At 50.1% G+C, this 18416-nt stretch overlaps 1 protein-coding gene across 19 annotated transcripts in view; it reads left to right on the plus strand.

Annotated features, from left to right (window-relative positions):
- Positions 1 to 17683, plus strand: part of HERC2 (HECT and RLD domain containing E3 ubiquitin protein ligase 2) — a 299653-nt gene extending 281970 nt beyond the window's left edge. For all 19 annotated transcript variants that reach the window (XM_063716530.1, XM_063716528.1, XM_063716533.1 and 16 more), the window contains 10 exons: positions 3783 to 3970; positions 4745 to 4942; positions 7353 to 7436; positions 11587 to 11728; positions 11880 to 12074; positions 13192 to 13304; positions 13933 to 14123; positions 15051 to 15156; positions 15446 to 15658; positions 16690 to 17683. In XM_063716530.1, coding sequence (XP_063572600.1) covers positions 3783 to 3970; positions 4745 to 4942; positions 7353 to 7436; positions 11587 to 11728; positions 11880 to 12074; positions 13192 to 13304; positions 13933 to 14123; positions 15051 to 15156; positions 15446 to 15658; positions 16690 to 16962 — 1703 coding nt within the window. In that variant the 3' untranslated portion in view covers positions 16963 to 17683. The remainder of the gene's footprint in view (positions 1 to 3782; positions 3971 to 4744; positions 4943 to 7352; positions 7437 to 11586; positions 11729 to 11879; positions 12075 to 13191; positions 13305 to 13932; positions 14124 to 15050; positions 15157 to 15445; positions 15659 to 16689) is intronic.
- The last annotated feature ends 733 nt before the right edge of the window (positions 17684 to 18416 follow it).

An 18416-nucleotide genomic window follows, 5' to 3' on the forward strand; every position in this document is an offset into this window, starting at 1 on the left:
CCCTTTGATCAGAAAAGAAGGCAGAAGAGTCAGTCAGAGATGTGACTGAAGAGGTGGTAGAAAGATTTTCAAAGTCTGAGAGCTCTCTACTCTCCGTTGCTGGCTTTCATGGAGGAACAGGGCTGGGGAATGGGGTGGCCCCTGGAAGCTGGGAATAGCTCAGCCAGCAAGGAACCTGGACCTCAGTCCCACAGAGAACTGAGCTGTGTCTGAATGAGCAAGGAAACTCTCCCCTGGGGCCTCTGGGAAGGGAGACCCATGCGGGACTTCTCACCTGCAGAGTGAAAGGATCCTAAGTGTGTGTTTAAGCCAACTGGGCAGTGGGGATGTGTTATGGCAGCAGTGGAAAACGTGGGTGCCATCTTTCATTGCCTTCGCACAAACTGTGCTCCTTGTTAAAGCCTTTGGTGAATTATATAAGCATGCACTCTTTAATCATTTCATTGAGAGAAGAGGTTCATGGATGAATGAGCAACTTCTGTGGCCTGTAGTGGAAGGACACTGTAGTTCTTGATCCAGAACTTTTTATTTGATTTATTTAATTCTTTTAAATTTTGAGACAAATCACAGTTGGAAGCAAACCAGTTGGAAGCACATTACCCAGAACTTGCTTATCCCAGTCCACATGAGAGTGAGTTATTGTCCTGCTGCCGCGTCCTGAGCTTTTCAGTGTGTTTCCCATAAACAGGGAGGCTCATCCTGCCAGCCAGTTCACACTCCCCCACCCCGCCTGACGCCCGTGCCCATTCGCAGCACACTGCAGGCCAGTCAGCTGGCAAGGTGTATCCTCTGTCCTGTGACACTCTCTCAGTGCCTGGCATCATCGTTTCACTTCCTCGTCTTCCTGGGCTTCTTGCAACTTGACACCAGTTATTTTGTAGCACATTCTTCCGTTTGGATTTTTTCTGATGTTTCTGCAGTAGATTCGGGTTGTGTGTCTTTGATCGTCACAGTTCATCCTTGCAGGTGACATGCAGTTTGTCCGCTTGCTGATGATGCTCACTACAGTTGCTTGGTTACATTGTCTGCCATGCTTTTCACTGTGAACATTCTTTATAATTAACAAGTATTTAGTAGGGACATCCTGAATCTATTTAAATATTCCTTGCTCATGCAGCTTTGAATCAATTCATGTATTTGTTTTATTTGAGTGGGAATCATGGATCCTAATGTATTCATTGGGGTATATAGTCTATTTATTTTGATGCTCTAGTTGGCTGGCTCTGCCCCCTTTTCGTATGTCCCGTTGTCTGGGAGTACTTCCTTGCTCTGGCAGAGGAAGATCAGCCTCCACTTGTTCCCGCCATGCCCCACGCCTTGACCTGGCCATTTCTCCAAGGAACCCTGGCGTCTGTGGAGGAGAATGGCCTTGAGAAGACAAGGTCTGGATGATGGGTGTGCTCATTGCTATTGAGGTGTCACCACTCCCCAGGCCTCGGCAGTGGACAAAGCCAGGGAATAGTAATGTAAACAATACCCTGGTTTATGTTTGATGTCTGTTGAAAACTGAGTTCCCACCAGTATCCACAGGTCCAGTTTGGATCCACAGGGTTCATTCCAGTTTTCTCATGGCAACCTTGCAGCTCCTTTCTCTTCTGGCGACTTGGCCACTCCCCCCGTGCATAACCAGCGTCTCATCCTCTCCTGTGTGGCTCCTCCCCTTGCATGTGGGGGTCTTGGCTGACTCCCCTCGGAGCTAGCACCTGGGTAGAAGCCTTCCTCACTCTCGCGGACTCATTCCCTATGCCCGGCTGCGTCTGCAGAGACACCCTCCTCACCTTGTGTGTGCAACACCCGCCTCGTGGCTTTAGGATCAATCTGTGGAGAGCAGGCAGGGACAGGAGACAAGTACACTGCCTTTGACCATGCAGGCGTCACACTTTCCAGACACCCGAGGAGTCTCTCTGGATTTGACAAGGCTAATGGTGTCTCCAGAGAACATGAGCCTTGTTTCCATGCTGGTCACCAGGGACCTTGCCTGAGAATCTTTGCCGGTGGTATTTCTTGGTTGAGGTCCCACACGGTGCACTGAAGAGTGTGATGATTCTCGTGAATGGTGAATCTTATGTTTAGGATATGAACAGAAACTGCATGTTCTTTTCTTATGTTATTTTTAAAATTTATTTTTATTTCAACAAGTTTTTGGGGAACAGGTGGTGTTTGGTTACATGAATAAGTTCTTTAGAGGTGATTTCTGAGATGTGGGTGCTCCCATCATCCAAGCAGTGTACACAGTACCCAATGTGTAGTCTTTTATCCCTCACTCCTCTCCTACCCTTTCCCCCGAGTCCCCAGAGTCCATTGTGTCATTCTTATGCCGTTGCATCCTCATCACATGAGAATATGGTTTGGTTTTCCGTTCCGGAGTTACTTAGAATAACGGTCTCCAGTCCCATCCAGGTTCCTGTGAATGCCATCATTTCATTCCTTTTTATGGCTAGTAGTATTCCATGGTGTATATATACCACATTTGCTTTATCCACTCATTGATGGATGGGCTTTGGAGCTGGTTCCATATTTGTGTAATTGCAAATTGTGCTGCCATAAACATGCGTGTGCAAGTGCTTTTTCAAATAATGACGTCTTTCTTCTGGGTAGGTACCTAGTGGTGGGATTGCTGGATCAAATGGTAGATCTACTTTTAGTTCTTTGAGGAATCTCCACACTTTTCCATAGTGGAGCGTGGAAAATGCTTTCCATCACAACGCGTTTTCACAGATAGCTTGTTGTTAGTTTTTATCGCCCTCTAGTGGGAGAATATCTCAATGTGTTGTACTGGTTTCTGTTCCCACCAGCAGTATAAGTGTTCCCTTTTCACCACATCCATACCAACATCTGTTTTTTTTATTCTTATTTTATTATGGCCATTCTTGCAGGAGTGAGGTGTTATCACATTGTGGTTTTGATTTTAAAAACATAGATTTTCAGGTGGATCACCAAGTCAGGAGTTTGAGACCAGCCTGACCCACATAGTGAAACCCTGTCTCTACTAAAAATACAAAAATTAGCTGGGCATGGTGGCGCACGCCTGTAAGCCTAGCTACTCAGGAGGCTGAGGCAGGAGAATCGCTTGAACCCGAGAGGCGGAGGTTGAGGTGAGCTGAGATCTCACCACTGCATTCCAGCCTGGGCGACAAAGAGACTTCGTCACAGTGGTTCATGCATGTAATCCCAACACTTTGGGAGATAAGGTGGGAGGATCACTTGAGCTGGGGAGGTTGAGGCTGCAGTGAACCGTGATCATGCCAGTTTACTCCAGCCTGGGCAACAGAGTGAGACCCTGTCTCAAAAAAAAGTATAAAATAAATAAAACAGACTTTTCCTTTTCTGTTTCGCATGCAAGAGCAATTTGGAATGTTAGGGATATTGCTATCTGTTTTAATATTAGATGGATTTGGGATGTTCGGGATATTGCTATCTGTTCTAATATTATTCTGATGGAGAACTGCTGCTGTTCGTGCCTAGTCCTGAGAACTAACACTGTTGGAGGCTTAAGACCAGAGTCCTGTGCCTCTCACTAGAAGAGGCCTGGTGGCCAGCAGGGGCTGTGGAGAGTCCTGGGAAGTACACTCACCTCTTTGGATGTGTAATTAGCATGTATTCATGTTTAGGTCATACATAAAGCAGACATTCACGTCTAGGTCATATGTAAAGTTGACAACTAGGTCAACACCAGCTGAAGGGCAGGGAGCATTGGTACTGTGTGTGATGGGAAGACACTGGCAGCCATGGGTTTGTTGGCCCTAGTATACAGGTTCTGATTCTAAATGCACTTCATTCAGGTGAGGTTTATACATGGGGCGACAATGATGAGGGACAACTGGGAGACGGAACCACCAACGCCATCCAGAGGCCTCGGTTGGTAGCTGCCCTTCAGGGTAAGAAGGTCAACCGTGTGGCCTGTGGCTCAGCACATACCCTCGCCTGGTCGACCAGCAAGCCCGCCAGTGCTGGCAAACTCCCTGCACAGGTGAGTCCGGGCAGGTTGGGTGGGTCGGGGCAAGCAAAGTGTGCTCCTGTCACATGCTGCATCCTGTCGTTGTGTGTTTACAGAGGCTTCTCGGTGAAAATAATTCAGGCTCAGTAAATGTTAACCAAACAGTGCATTTAAGAACCTTGATATTTGGCTGGTTGTGGTGGCTCACGCCTGTAATCCCAACACTTTGGGAGGCCGAGGTGGGCAGATTGCTTGAACTCAGGAGTTTGGGACCAGCCTGGACAACATAGCAAAACCCTGTCTCTACAAAAATTAGCCAGGCATAGTGGCATGCACCTGTAGTTCCAGCTACCTGGGAGGCTGAGGGCTGAGGTGGGAGGATCACTTGAGTCTGAAAGGTCCAAGCTGCAGTGATTGCACCACTGCCCTCTTACCTGGGTGACAGAGTGAGACCCTGTCTCAAAAGAACCCTTAATGTTCATGCCAGCCAATATTCTGTGTATACAGTGTGTATCACCTTCTGTATCTTATAACCCAAACCAAACTGTTCCACACCGAACTGTTCTGATAGTACATGCCTCATGTTTCTTAGTAAATTTGTTTGTATAGACTAATTTTTTTTTACAGTCAAATTGGACAGAATATTATTTCGAAAGCAGCACAGTGAGGTTTTGCAAACCAAACTCAGATACCATAGTCCTTCTCTGTTTTTGAAACAATTGTTTTCAGAATCCTTAATGGATGCCACACTGTGGCCCCCCTGTGCCTTTGGTGACTGAGGGGCTGAAGGCTGTTTCTGTGTTCCAGGTCCCCATGGAGTACAATCACCTGCAGGAGATCCCCATCATCGCGCTGAGGAACCGCCTGCTGCTGCTGCACCACCTCTCCGAGCTCTTCTGCCCCTGCATCCCCATGTTCGACCTGGAAGGCTCGCTCGACGAAACTGGACTCGGGCCTTCTGTTGGGTTCGACACTCTCCGAGGAATTCTGATATCCCAGGGAAAGGTATTTGAGTGGCAGTCTTTGCTCTAGGGGCAACTGCTGTCTTCAGTACATGTAACCCAATAGAATGTCTATACTGGGAATAGAACACATAGAATTCAGCTCATTCAGCACATGTTCACGGAGTGCCTCCTGCATGCCAGGCTCTGTTCTGGGTACTTTATATCAATGAGAAAACAGACAAAAGTCTCTTCCCTTTTGGAGTTTATATTAAAAACAAACAGTAAGACGCTGCACCTCTCCTTCATAATCTCTGCCCCTCACCGCTCCAGAAGGATGAGGTGGGGCCTTCATAAACTAAGCCTTTGTTCCTGCGGTCCTTCTCTGCCTGCCTGGCCCTGTGGCATTACGGCAAGTCCCCACTGACACAGGAAGGCCGGCGATTGGGCTGTTTCTCTCAGGATGTCCAGCAGAGGGGGCCAGGAGTCACAGATATATTACCTCCAAGGTCCGTGCCTGAATGTGTAGAGATTGCTGGCCAAGTGAGGATTAACAGGTGGTGAGTAATACAGTCATGAGTGAGGGCATCTGAAAGTCACCAGGCAGGTTTTGACCTGTAGATGTTGCTAATAATTGGAGCTTTCTAGAAGTTGGGTTAGTTTCTGGCAAGCAGCTTGACAAGATGATCTCGAAGGGGCTAATTACCATACAGTAGGGGCATCTCTGTATAGGGAAAAGTTATAGAATTGGATTGAGGACCACTAATCCTGATTGTGATTCTCTGATGTATTTTGTTGTCAAATATTGTGGCCTGTTCTTAGTGATTTAATAAAATTGCGATGTTTTGGAGTCCTGTCCCAGCGGTTACTTTTTAAAGACTGGCTTTGTTTCCACTTGGCTAGAACGATTTCTGCTGAACAGGACTGGTACATTCATTTTACTTTCACGTGTGCCTGAGGGTGGAAGTGGTCAGGCTTGTGTTTAATGGAAAGACCATCTCTCTGATGAGAGAGGCAGAAGAAATCGTGGGCAGGTAAAATGGATAGGAAACATAATTTCAATTACTGTTCAATAATAAAAAGTAGCAAACGATTAATTTTACCTTCTTTTTTTAATCCTTCAAAGTGGTGATGATAATAGGCAGTGCAGAGGAAAACACCTTTCTTTGTAGGGAGAAAAAAAGAGGCAGGACACGTCCCACCTGGCCCTGTGTGAGCGTTGTGCAGGCTGTGAGCAGGGCACAGGTGGGAGCTGGTGTGTGGTAGGGGAGCGGTGGGCAGCAGCATCTGGCACCTGCTGGGGCTGCAGGAGAGCAGGGGAGTGCTGAGGGCATCTGAAAGGTACCTCTGGTCAGGGAATGTGTAGGCAGCCTCAGTTCTGGTCCCGGGTGTGATGAGAATCGGCCTCAGAGAGTGGGTGTTGCTACTTCCGGTCCAGAGCACCAAAAGGGACTCTCCAGGAATGTGGGCGGGCTGGTGACTGGGAGGAGAGGGGAGTGCGCCTGTGGAGGGGGAGCAGCCCTGAGGTCCAGGCAGGGCCTGTGGGAGCAGGATGAGTCTGGGCTGTGCGAGAGGCATGGGGCTGGGGTGCCTCCAGGATACCCTTTCTGGGTCTCCTCTGGCGCTTGGGGCGCTCACCTCCTGCCTTCAGGGCTTGGAGTTCTTAGGCTTTGACATGGGCAAGGGCTCAGCCTCCACTGAGGGACCCTTGTGCTCCCACAGCCCACCCCTAACTGAAAGAAGGCACGATTGCCTACTTGGCCAAGAGAGCTGAGACCCCTGCTGACCTGTGTCCTCCCTTTCCATTGGCACGGCTGCGTGCTGCATCCTGTGCCCTTTCCCCACGGGCATGGCCGACCTGCTCCCTCCTGGGGAACAGCTGGGTCCTCACTGTGGTGCTCATGTTTCGCCACGCCCTGCTGTCTTCACCCCAGGCACTCCCGATTTCTTTTAGTGTGATCACAGCCAGGACCTTGTTCCCCTCCCTGGTCTCTCTTTTCTGTCCCGATCCAAGGTCTAGCTGGCTCCACAGTGCTCCGTGGCCCTGTGGCTGCTGTGTGGCAGTCAGTGGTTTAACATCAGTCCCTGCCACTGGTGGACTTGATGTTTGGCAGGGAAACCTTAACTTGGAGACCTGAGTCAGAGCAGGTGCTTGCCAGGCCCAGCCCTCCCTGTTCTGCGCCCTGCGTGTGCTGGGCTCTTCCAGACTCCGGAACGCTGCTGGGTGGAGGTAGTTTCCTGAGGGATCTGCCTCTTGCCTGGCCATTGGCACTACCTGCCCTGCCGTCTGTCCCTGTGAGCTTCAGGGCCAGCCTGTTCCCCTGCACCCTCACAACTTGAGAAAAGGGAACTGGCAGTTTTCTGTCCTTAAGAAGGTCTTCAACACAGATTTTAAACAAAACTATGTGATGATTTCTTCAGGAGTGATGCTTTCCATATCAGATTCTAAATTTTGTCTGTTTGATGTGTTTTAGGAGGCGGCTTTCCGGAAAGTAGTACAAGCAACTATGGTGCGCGATCGTCAGCATGGCCCCGTCGTGGAGCTGAACCGCATCCAGGTAGCACATGGAGATTACTCTCCGAGTCTGACAGCCTTAGAAGTGACGCTTTTTTGGGTGCCTGGGCTGGGACGAGAGCGCTGGTAGCCTGCCATCCTGTGCACCCCAACTTTAAAGAGCAGGTGCCACCTTCCTTCTTGTGGGCTTCCTGTATGTGATGTGCTGGGGCTTCCAGGAATGTCAGTGTGTTTCTTTATACAGAAGTAATGAAGATTTATGTCAGATAGTCCAAAAGCACAAACACAGGTCAGCAAGAACGGGGAAAATAAAATCAGCCCTCTTCCCACTGCATGATGATAACCGCTGCTGTTCCATTGGGAGGTGTGTGTCTATTTGTTACAGCCAAAGCAGGATCACTGCCTTTTGAAATTTGCTTCTCTCCTCCCTGCCATGGAATAGGGTCCTGTGGGGCTGCTTGTGTTTGGCAGCTGCCTGCAGCCTGCTCCTCTCTTGCAGGGGTGTGTCCTGGTTTACTCTGTCAGATTTCTCTGATGGTGCTGGGGGGCCGTGCCTACTTTTCTGTGGTACAGGCAGGGCTATCTGGGTGTATCTTCGGTCACCCCTTTTGTTAAGTTCTGAGAAGTGGAGTGGGTCAGAGGCCCAGTGATAATTTGATGATACATCCGATTATAGGTTATAACAGTTCATGTTCCCACCATCCTCACACCCTCCCCACCACTGGTAGTTTTCTTTGCCAGTTTCATAGGCCAGAATTACTAATACTGTCTCATGGGTAGTAATGAAAGAAACAACAAGTAGACCATTTCTAAATGTATACTGCTTCAAGTGTATATAAACTCACAGTTAAAAACAATTAATTAAAAACAAAGAGAAGCCTCGGCCCCTGATGATGATAGCGTGCAGAACTTGACATTTAATGCTCAAGCTGGCCTCGCCTCTTGGATCAGACAGAGAGAGCCATGAAGAACAAATTCTTTGTTCCTGTACCTTTGTATTAACACGTGATTTTTACCCTGATGTTGATTACAAGACTAGAAATGTTTTCAGAGTTATACTTGGGGGCATTTTGAATTAAGACATGAAACTCTTGTCCTTTGTTGGACAGCTCATGTGACCACATTGATGGAGCTGGTCTCTTCACTGACGTCAGAGTGTTTAATGCTAAGCTGTATGTCAGTCATGTCCTCAAATAAATAGGTTGTTTAACTAGGTTCATAAAAAAGCTTTTATTTCCCTACCTTGGATGATGGCTTCGGTTTGCTGTGCATCATAAACATTATAGCTTGTAGGCAAGGCCAGCTGATGGCTTCCGTGTTGTCTAACCCCCGCAATTGAGTGCACCTCGACTTGCACCTCCCTCAAAACCGCACGCAGACTTTTTGGGCCAGGAGCTCTCAGGGTGGATGTTCAAGCCTGGGGGGCTCTGGGAATCAGTGAAGTTTTGATAAACTAGGATGCAGGTTAGGCACCCTTGTTTCTGTCTTTGTATCATCTGAAATTTTTAAGAAGTCTTTACATGCTGAGCACCTCTTTCTTACTCATCTTGCTATCCCCAGCTTGTGTTACAAAAACGTTCAGTATGCGATTGGAAAAACAAACTGGGTAAATGGCAAACACATTTATATTAGTCCTTGGTGGTGGCTTATGCCTGTAATCCCAGCACTTTGGGAGGCTGACGTGGGTGGATTGCTTGAGCCTAGGAGTTTGAGACCATCCTGGGCAACATGATGAAACCCCGTCGCTACAAAAAATACAAAAATTAGCCTGGTGTGGTGGTGGGTGCCTGTAGTCCCAGCTACTTGGGAGGCTGAGGCAGGAGAATTGCTTGAGCCCGGGAGGCAGAGGTTGTAGTGAGCCGAGATCATACCAGTGTACTCCAGTCTGGGTGACAGAGCCAGATACTGTCTCAAAGCAAACAAAAAACAACAACTTAAATCAGACCTTTTTTTTTTTTGAGAGGGAGGCTGGAGTACAGTGGCGCGATCTTGGCTCACTGCAACCTCCACCTCCCAGGCTCAAGCAATTCTCTTGCCTCAGCCTCCCGAGTAGCTGAGATTACAGGCGTGCGCCACCATGCCAGGCTAATTTTCTTTTGTATTTTTAGTAGAGACAATTTCACCATGTTGGCCAGGCTGGTCCTGAACTCCTGACTGCAGGTGATCCACTCACCTCGGCCTCCCAAAGTGCTGATATTATAGGCATGAGCCACTGCACCCGGCCTTTTTTGTATTTTTAGTAGAGACAGGGTTTCAATGTGTTGGCCAGGCTAGTCCTGAACTCCTGACCTCAGGTGATCCACTCACCTCAGCCTCCCAAAGTGCTGGTATTATAGGCGTGAGCCACCGTGCCCGGCGTCAGGCCTTCTTAAGAATCAGATAAACACCCTTCAGCCTAGTGTGCAATGTGGATTGACGTCTGGGGGCTGCTCTGGCTCAGCCCCAGCCCTGGGTGCCAGAGGTGGCTCGTTCCCGTTCAGGGTAGCATGCCCCTCCCGAAGCGAGGAAATTTTCTACAGATGTGGGAAATAGAAGTGATTTTCTGCCTAAAAATGAACATGGAGAAGAACATTGTATGAATTCAGGGTGTGCACAGGATGCCAGCATGGAGCCAGGAAAGCTGCACAGGCGCCTCCAACCTGCCATCCCATGGCTGCGATGATGCGCTCAGGGGCACGCCTCCCAAGAGGTTGCCATGAGGGGCTCTCACAGCTGTCTGGATCCAGTTTCAGAGACTCCAGAACACAGGTCATCTTACTGGAGGGTTTTGTTTGTTGGGAGTTTTATTTAGTTTGATAGCAGGATCTGAACATCACTACATAAAAACTTTTTTATACTTAAAAATTTATTACAGAGTTATTGCATGCACATTTCTGAAAATTTAGAGAATTCCGATTAAAGACAGTTAAAATCATCTGTGTTTCTACTGAGCAGAGAAAGTGCTGTCCCGCAGGAGCCTGTCTCCCTCCAGCCTCATGGCTGCTGTTTTCTGCAGCCTCTGTGCACAGACAGCCTCTACTAGTGGGTGTTGTCACGGAGGAGAGGCAGCCCCGTGGGCTTCGGGGAGCTGGGTGCACCTCTCCTCTCACTCGGCCGCTGCGACATAGGGCATGTCCTGTTCTTTTCTTGTAGCCTAGTCTCCTCTGGGCATGATGGAGCCTTAACAAGCTGCCGCGAGTTTCCAGGAACCCCAGTCTGTGAACACTAGCCGTGTGTGTGGCACGCAGACAAGTTCATTCTACAGGCAGCTGTGGCTTCTGTCATTCTTCTTGTATTTTTAGTCTTGGTTATGGCAGCCTGCGCTGTAAGTTGTTTAAACTCAACTTTATGTGAGCTAAAGGTGAAGAGAGCTTCACTGGAGGAGTCATCAAAATACATTCTCAGGACCATTTTTTCTTCAATTTTTCTTTTTGACATCCTTCCAGACTGGGCTTCCCAGATGATTCTGACGCACAGCCTCGGCCACCTGCCCTCCCATGTGCCGAAGTCCTTCTGTGGCAGGGGCCCTAGAGCTCCTGCCCTGGTGTCTTTGGGAACTGGAGTCCCCTGAGCCTTTGGCAATCGTAGCTTAGGATGAGAAGGATGGGTAGGGAGAGTGACTGCCTGTGTTGGGGAGGCTGAGTGGCCCCAAGGCTTGGAAATGGGATGGGTGGAAGCAGATGTGGGGAAGGGCTGGTCCCGGCTGAGGCATTCACTCACTGTGTCTGCTTCAGTCTCAGGGGCATTGGGTTGAATCTTTGAGTGCCGGGAGTCTGTTCTGGTCTGCTGGGAGAGCTGCTTTTGGAGTTCCTGGTGTCTTATTTCATGAGGTCGTGGCAAGATGGTGAAGTAGCAGCAGTGCATAGGGTGTGAGGATGGTCCGTGCCAGGGGGGTGCTGCCGGGCCGCAGCTGTGGACGTGGTAGTGGTGTGTGTCATGTTGGAAGGTGTGTTTGTTCAGACACACTAGTCCTGGGGGCTGCTGGGCACATCACTGGCGACATGCCCAATGGGGTGAGGCAGCGGTCTCGGGTGTTCAGAGTCGAGTGCCCCAGATGGTGGGGTCTGCCTGGCGTCCACGCAAGCAGGTGTGTGACCAGGGAGGGGCCCATGCACGGTGCCTCCTCCTCGTGCACTTGCCAGTGCCGCGTATCCCCGACTGTGTGCTTCCTGCTGCGGCAGCGGCCTCACGCTTGCTTGCTTCCTCCTCTCCAGGTCAAACGATCAAGGAGCAAAGGCGGGCTGGCCGGCCCTGACGGCACCAAGTCTGTCTTTGGGCAGATGTGTGCTAAGATGAGCTCGTTTGGTCCCGACAGCCTCCTCCTTCCTCACCGTGTCTGGAAAGTCAAGTTTGTGGGTGAGAACTTGCCGCGCGCTGGAGCACCTGTGTCCCCGGCAGTGGTCGCCTGAGCCCACAGGGAGCACAGAGGCCACATGGTGTGGGAGCGTTGGGGCTCTTCACACAGGCCTGTGTGAGGGGACTTCGAGTGGCTGCTTCTCCCCTGCAGGTGAATCTGTGGATGACTGTGGGGGCGGCTACAGCGAGTCCATAGCTGAGATCTGTGAGGAGCTGCAGAACGGACTCACGCCCCTGCTGATCGTGACACCCAACGGGAGGGATGAGTCTGGGGCCAACCGAGACTGCTACCTGCTCAGCCCGGCCGCCAGAGCACCCGTGCACAGCAGCATGTTCCGCTTCCTGGGTGAGCTTCTCGGCCGCTTGAGACTGTGTCTCTGTGGCCTGTGCCTGCTCTTGAGTTAAAGTATATCATCTGTTTGAGGAATGACAGTAGATATCTTGAATATCTGCTTTTAGTTTTTGAGACTGTTACCAATAAAAATGACTTTTAGGGTGAGGCGCGGTGGCTCACGCCTATAATCCTAGCATTTTGGGAGGCTGAGGTGGGCAGATTGCCTGAGGTCAGGAGTTCGAGACCAGCCTGACCAATATGGTGAAACCCTGTCTCTGGTAAAAATACAAAAAAAATTAGCTGGCTGTGGTGGCATGCACCTGTAGTCCCAGCTACTCAGGAGGGTGAGGCAGGAGAATTGCTTGAACCCGGGAGGTGGAGGTTGCAATGAGCTGAGATCGCGCCATTGCACTCCAGCCTGGGCGACACTATCAAAAAGAAAGAAAAAGAAAAAGAAAAGACTTTTAATATTGATCGTGCCTTTCACCAACATTATGGAAGCGAACGAGGTGCTGTTGACTTCCGTGCCTAGCATTGAGGGCCTGATGGTGGTGGACCGTCGGAAGCTCTGTGCACAGCTGCAGGCACTGGCAGAGCCAGCCCTGGCCACGTGCTGAGGACTGGAGACTGCCTCAGGCACTCAGAAGATGGGAGATTCTGTTTCTGCATCTTCAATGTTTATCTAAGACTTGGGATCAGAGGGGGGTGAGGTCTTCGCCATTGGCCAGTCCCTCCCTCCTTTCCCACTGAGGGTGTGAAGGGTGTCCTCGGCTGTGCGTCCCACCACAGCCAGCACCTTCTGGGCAGGGCTGTAGCTCCCTGGAGGACACTCCCGTGGGGAAGTTCCAGCTCTTTGCTGTCATAAGAAGAAGAATTGGCCATTGTGTGGCTTAAACTAGTGTGTGTGCAGAAAGGATGTGAAGAGTTAGAGGCTTATAGGCACAAAAGGATAGATTTAGAGCAGGACAGGCGGTCTTGAGGAAGGGCCTAGACCTATGATTTGGGTGTTGCTGCTTCAGAAGGCTCTGAGTCCTCAGTGTGGAGCTGCTGTCAGTGGCGTGTGTGAGTGAGCGGGAAGTTTTGTCATCCTTTTCAAGTGTCCTCTGTCACTTGTGTCCTGAATGATCAGGTGTGTTGCTGGGCATTGCCATCCGAACCGGGAGTCCCCTGAGCCTCAACCTTGCTGAGCCTGTCTGGAAGCAGCTGGCTGGGATGAGCCTCACCATCGCGGACCTCAGTGAGGTAACTCCCTGGGGCGGCAGGCGGGGCCTCTGGGGTCTTGTTAACAGGCACAGTCTGTTCTGCGTGTCCGGTCAGGCTGTGAACTCTGGCCTAACTCAGTGCCCAGGTGACGCAGAGGCTGCTGGCTGTGGACCACCTTTGAGAAGCAAAAAAAAAAAAAAAAAAAATAGACCAGCTATTTTCTGGTGTTTTGTAACACACACTGTCTTGTCAGATAAGGAAGCTTACTGCCTCCCCTGTGAAGAAGCTGAGCTTTTGGGCAGCTGGGGGCCGCGAGTGAGGCTTGCACGGGAGGCTCTGTCCTGGGGCGACCACAGCCAGCTCATTCCCCATGGATGTGTCATGCCTCGGCTGCAGGGAGGGAACCCTTGCTAGCCAGTTGCTGTAACTTTCTCAGTGGTTAAGTTTTAAGCATTTGGCTGAATTGCAAATTCTTCATTCAGCTCCTTGGGTGAAGTACTCTCTTGTTGCTCCTCTTATATCTTGGTGTGTGCCGTGCACTTGCAGCCTCGAGATGCACTTGAGGCTGACCCTGGTTCCTGCTTGACAGAGTGTGCTGGGTGGACTGGAGCCTGGGATGGAGACGAGCCCTGAGTCGACACATGGGCTTTCTTTTTCTCCTTAAAAGGTTGATAAGGATTTTATTCCTGGACTCATGTACATCCGAGACAACGAAGCCACCTCAGAGGAGTTTGAAGCCATGAGCCTGCCGTTCACGGTGCCAAGCGCCAGCGGCCAGGACATCCAGTTGAGCTCCAAGCACACGCACATCACCCTGGACAACCGCGCGGAGTACGTGCGGCTGGCGATAAACTATAGGTTGGTGGTCATCTGTCTCTGTTGCATTGACATAAATAGCAAAAGTAGCAGAAAATGGTTGTGTGGACATCTGTGTTTTTCAGGAGTGTCATACACAGTAAAGTAATGGATTTGGCTCCAACTATTGCTGATCTGTGGGTATGAAGCTTATTTTGTGATCAGGGTCGGTATTTATTACTCTGATATTCCTGGCTCTAAGCAGAATACCAAGATCAACAAAATCCACCCATTTGGGTCACTGCACCTGGAGAGGCCATAGTTTTTGCCCCTGTGTGCTTTCTTTCTTGGCTTCCCTGGGACAGGGCTGTGTCTGGGACTGTCTCAACCCCCTCCAGGCTGCTTGAGTGACACAGAGCAGCCTTTGCCAGGTGTCCAGGTGTGACTGTGCACAGGCCTTTGGGCGCTGTGATTCAGGCTTGGCAGGTCATTACCACCACCCATAGCTTCCACTGCTTGTCCCATGTCCCCTGGAAGCACCTGAGAGTGTCTGGGTGAGGCCCCATGTGGCGGGGTGGGCCCTGTGGGCTCTGGTGGGGGTAGTCCTGGCAGGTGTCCTGGGTGGTGCTGTCCCCCGTATCGTGTCTGCTGTGGGTCAGCACAGTGTCTCGGGCCTGGGGTGGATGCACGTGTGTTTCCCCTCTTGGCTTCTCCTGGGGTGTCCTGTGGGTACTGAGAGTGGCATCTTGGGGTGTGCATAGCTGTAGGTGGTCATTAGGCCGTACCCCCTCTGCCGGACGAGATGAGCCCAGTGTTGGGAGAAGCTCTGCAATGCCGAGCTGCTAAGCATGCTTATGCCATCTGGAGCTGCTCCTCTGTCCTCCCAGCTGGGAAGTGTGCGGCCACAGTGCTGCATGCCAAGGATTGGTGTGAGCAGCATAAAGTCAGTGTCACTGAAGACAGAAGTGTAAAGTGAGCTTTTTCTTCCAGACTCCATGAATTTGATGAGCAGGTGGCTGCTGTTCGGGAAGGGATGGCCCGCGTTGTGCCTGTCCCCCTCCTCTCTCTGTTCACCGGCTACGAACTGGAGACGATGGTATGCCGACCCCAAGGTGGGGCTGCCCTGCAGCTGCCTTTCGCCTGCTGACCCACAAATCAGTGACAGTAGTTAGAGTCAGAACCTTGCCCTGTGTGTTGACTAAAGGGAGTGCACTCTGAGCGCGTCCCTCCACCCGCCTGCACGAGGCTGTGTGCGGGCCCACCCAGAGCCCCCAGACCTTTCCCTGCCCCAAACAGGCCTTGGTGTAGAGAGGGAGCATGATGGAGTCTTGCGGAAACACCAGGGTGGGAAGCATCACGCGGCCCTGACAGACATCCTCCCACAGGTGTGTGGCAGCCCTGACATCCCGCTGCACCTTCTCAAGTCGGTAGCCACCTATAAAGGCATCGAGCCTTCCGCATCGCTGATCCAGTGGTTCTGGGAGGTGATGGAGTCCTTCTCCAACACAGAGCGCTCTCTCTTCCTTCGCTTCGTCTGGGGCCGGACGAGGCTACCTAGGACCATCGCCGACTTCCGGGGCCGAGACTTCGTCATCCAGGTAGGCTCCTGGCTGGGCTTGCCAGCCCCGGGCTGATGTCGGCCGACGGTGGCCGGCTCCTCACCCACAGTCCTGTAGCACATGGAAAAATGGGCCTCTTGAGTCTTCACAGAAATGAAAATGGAAAACATCCAACTTCTCTGATGTGAAGGCTCAAAATGTTATGATTATGTGTTTTGGGTACCATTACCTATTTTTTAAAAATGTATCTGGCCATCCCCAGAATACATCACTGCGGTGTCAGCCTGCTCTAGATTTCAAACACGCGTAAAGCACTCATGCAGTTATCTGGTCGGATTAGGTGAGTCACTAAGTAACATGCTACATACTGAGGAAAATGAGGCCACTTGTTGGATTGAGAACAAGGGTTTTGCTTTGGGTTCCAACTCTGTGGGCCAGTGGTCAGAAACAAGCTCGATGGACCTTCCGGGTCACTGAGAGGGGATGGCCTAATGCCCCCGCTCTCTGTTGGGACCGTAACAGCAGTGCCTGGGCGGATGGATTGATGGGGTCCACTGTTCCCAGCATGTGCCCAGCACAGCCTGACCTGCGTCTCTGCCAGGGTTAGAAAAGTGGCCGTCTTTCAGGGTCACCTTGGAGAGCATGCATAGTTTTTTATCTTAAAAGGTCAGTAATTCTTAGTTTTTGTCCATAATTCTTGCTGTTTCCTGGTATCTTAATCTGTAGGGGTCAAATTGGGCTGCTAGACTCATGAAGAGCTCTCCTGTGGTCACGTGCCTGGTCTTCCGCCAGCCAGGCCGCCCCGCATCCACAGGGGTGGTGTGGTCCTCGGGCCCTCTTCCCAGGATGACCATAGAGAGCCGTCATCTCCATAGTGAGGTGCTGTTTCTTACTCCAAGTTCTAGGAATTAATTGCTCATTGTTACTCCTAAAGTTGGTTGGATTATGTTTTCTGCTGTTTTGTTCTTCGCAAAAAATATGGTTTTGTGAGCACAAAGAGTCTAATGAGCACAGTAAAGTAGACTGCAGCCGTACTCAGTTTCTGATCACTTCATATTTCTGCTCAACAGGTGTTGGATAAATACAACCCTCCAGACCACTTCCTCCCTGAGTCCTACACCTGTTTCTTCTTGCTGAAGCTGCCCAGGTATTCCTGCAAGCAGGTGCTGGAGGAGAAGCTCAAGTACGCCATCCACTTCTGCAAGTCCATAGACACGGATGACTATGCTCGCATCGCGCTTACAGGAGAGCCGGCCGCCGACGACAGCAGCGACGATTCAGATAACGAGGATGTCGACTCCTTTGCTTCGGACTCTACGCAAGATTATTTAACAGGACACTAAGACGGGGAAACGTCCTCGTGAAATGAGAGCCTGAGCCAGGCGGCAGAGTGCTCGCTGCTGTGTAGACTGTAGGCTGCCTGGTGTGTCTGATGAGAAGTGTCCGTCCTCGAGCCCGGTGGGAGGACGGGGTGGAGAGACTGACTGGCCGTGATGGGAATGACAGTGAGAAGCTCCGCCTGTGTGCGTGCAACACTGTGGACGCTCGACTTCCAAGGGTCTTCTCACCCGTAATGCTGCATTACATGTAGGACTGTGTTTACTAAAGTGTGTAAATGTTTATATAAATACCGAATTGCAGCATCCCCAAAATGAATAAAGCCTTTTTACTTGTGGGTGCAATCGATTTTTTTTCTCTCCTTTTTTTCAAGTGTCGTGAGACGTCTTGATTGTATATTGGAAATAACTGTGTAACAAATCGTATTATAAATATTTCAATTAATTTTACTCTGAATTTGTTTATTAAAAGCCTTTTGAACATGAAATGATTAGTATTACTTGAATGCATCCAGAGGATATTTCAACCAAAATGAAAAACCAGAAGGCCATTTGGTGTCCCCTCTCCCAGGTGTCCCCTTCTAGCATATGCATTATGTCATCTGAATTGAGGCCTTTCTGTGAACAGCATCATAACTTCTATCATGGAAAGTGTACTATATATAATGTTTGTGTCATGTATATGCCTAAATTTTAATTATCTATAAATAAAACATCTGTCATAAAAGCGTAGGCTGAGCTTTCTTAACCAGTTAGACTAGCACCAGTGGATATACTACAACCAAAAAATCAATTAGTTCTTGATACAGCAGTAAAGATTTCAGCCAAGTTTAGATTTTTTTTTATTACAAAAACCAAACTCAAGTCACAAAGAAGTGATTAGGAGAATGGAAGTTTCCACAGGACCAGCTGGTGGCAGGGGCTGAAGGGCTCTGGAGCCTTCAGGGTTTCCTCCGACTTCCTCCCCAGCCCCATCTGTCTGCACAGCCTTGGCTTCTGCTTTCATTGGCCTGGGCTGAGAGTCTTTGGTCCAGGCAGCCATGGTACACGGTTTGGGCTACTTGTGTATGGCATGCACTCTGCAAAGGGTAGAACTGAGAACAGGCTAGGAAAACTGGCTGGCAGGTCTAACGCATTAGAGCTTGAGCTGAATACTGTCAGATTGAGGCAAAACTATGTATTTCACGTTGGGAGACAGTTTATTCAGGGACACGATGTTTAGTACTGGCACAGAACATCCAAAGAGGGAAAGTTTTATTTTTTTTCTGGGAACCTTTCCAGGACTGAATTGGTAAATGCCAGGATTAGTCTATTTTCAGCTTAGCTCAAAACTTCCGTAAGCTGTATGGTATTATTTTTGTTAATATCACCAACCCTTTTGTTGTCAGCTTTTGTAGCATAACAGAATTGCCCCCGAAGTTGGTGAGAAGCAGCGTTTCTCACTTGCGCGCCTGGTTGGG

Source organism: Pongo abelii, chromosome 16, assembly GCF_028885655.2.
Source record: "Pongo abelii isolate AG06213 chromosome 16, NHGRI_mPonAbe1-v2.0_pri, whole genome shotgun sequence".
Taxonomy (NCBI): domain Eukaryota; kingdom Metazoa; phylum Chordata; class Mammalia; order Primates; family Hominidae; genus Pongo; species Pongo abelii.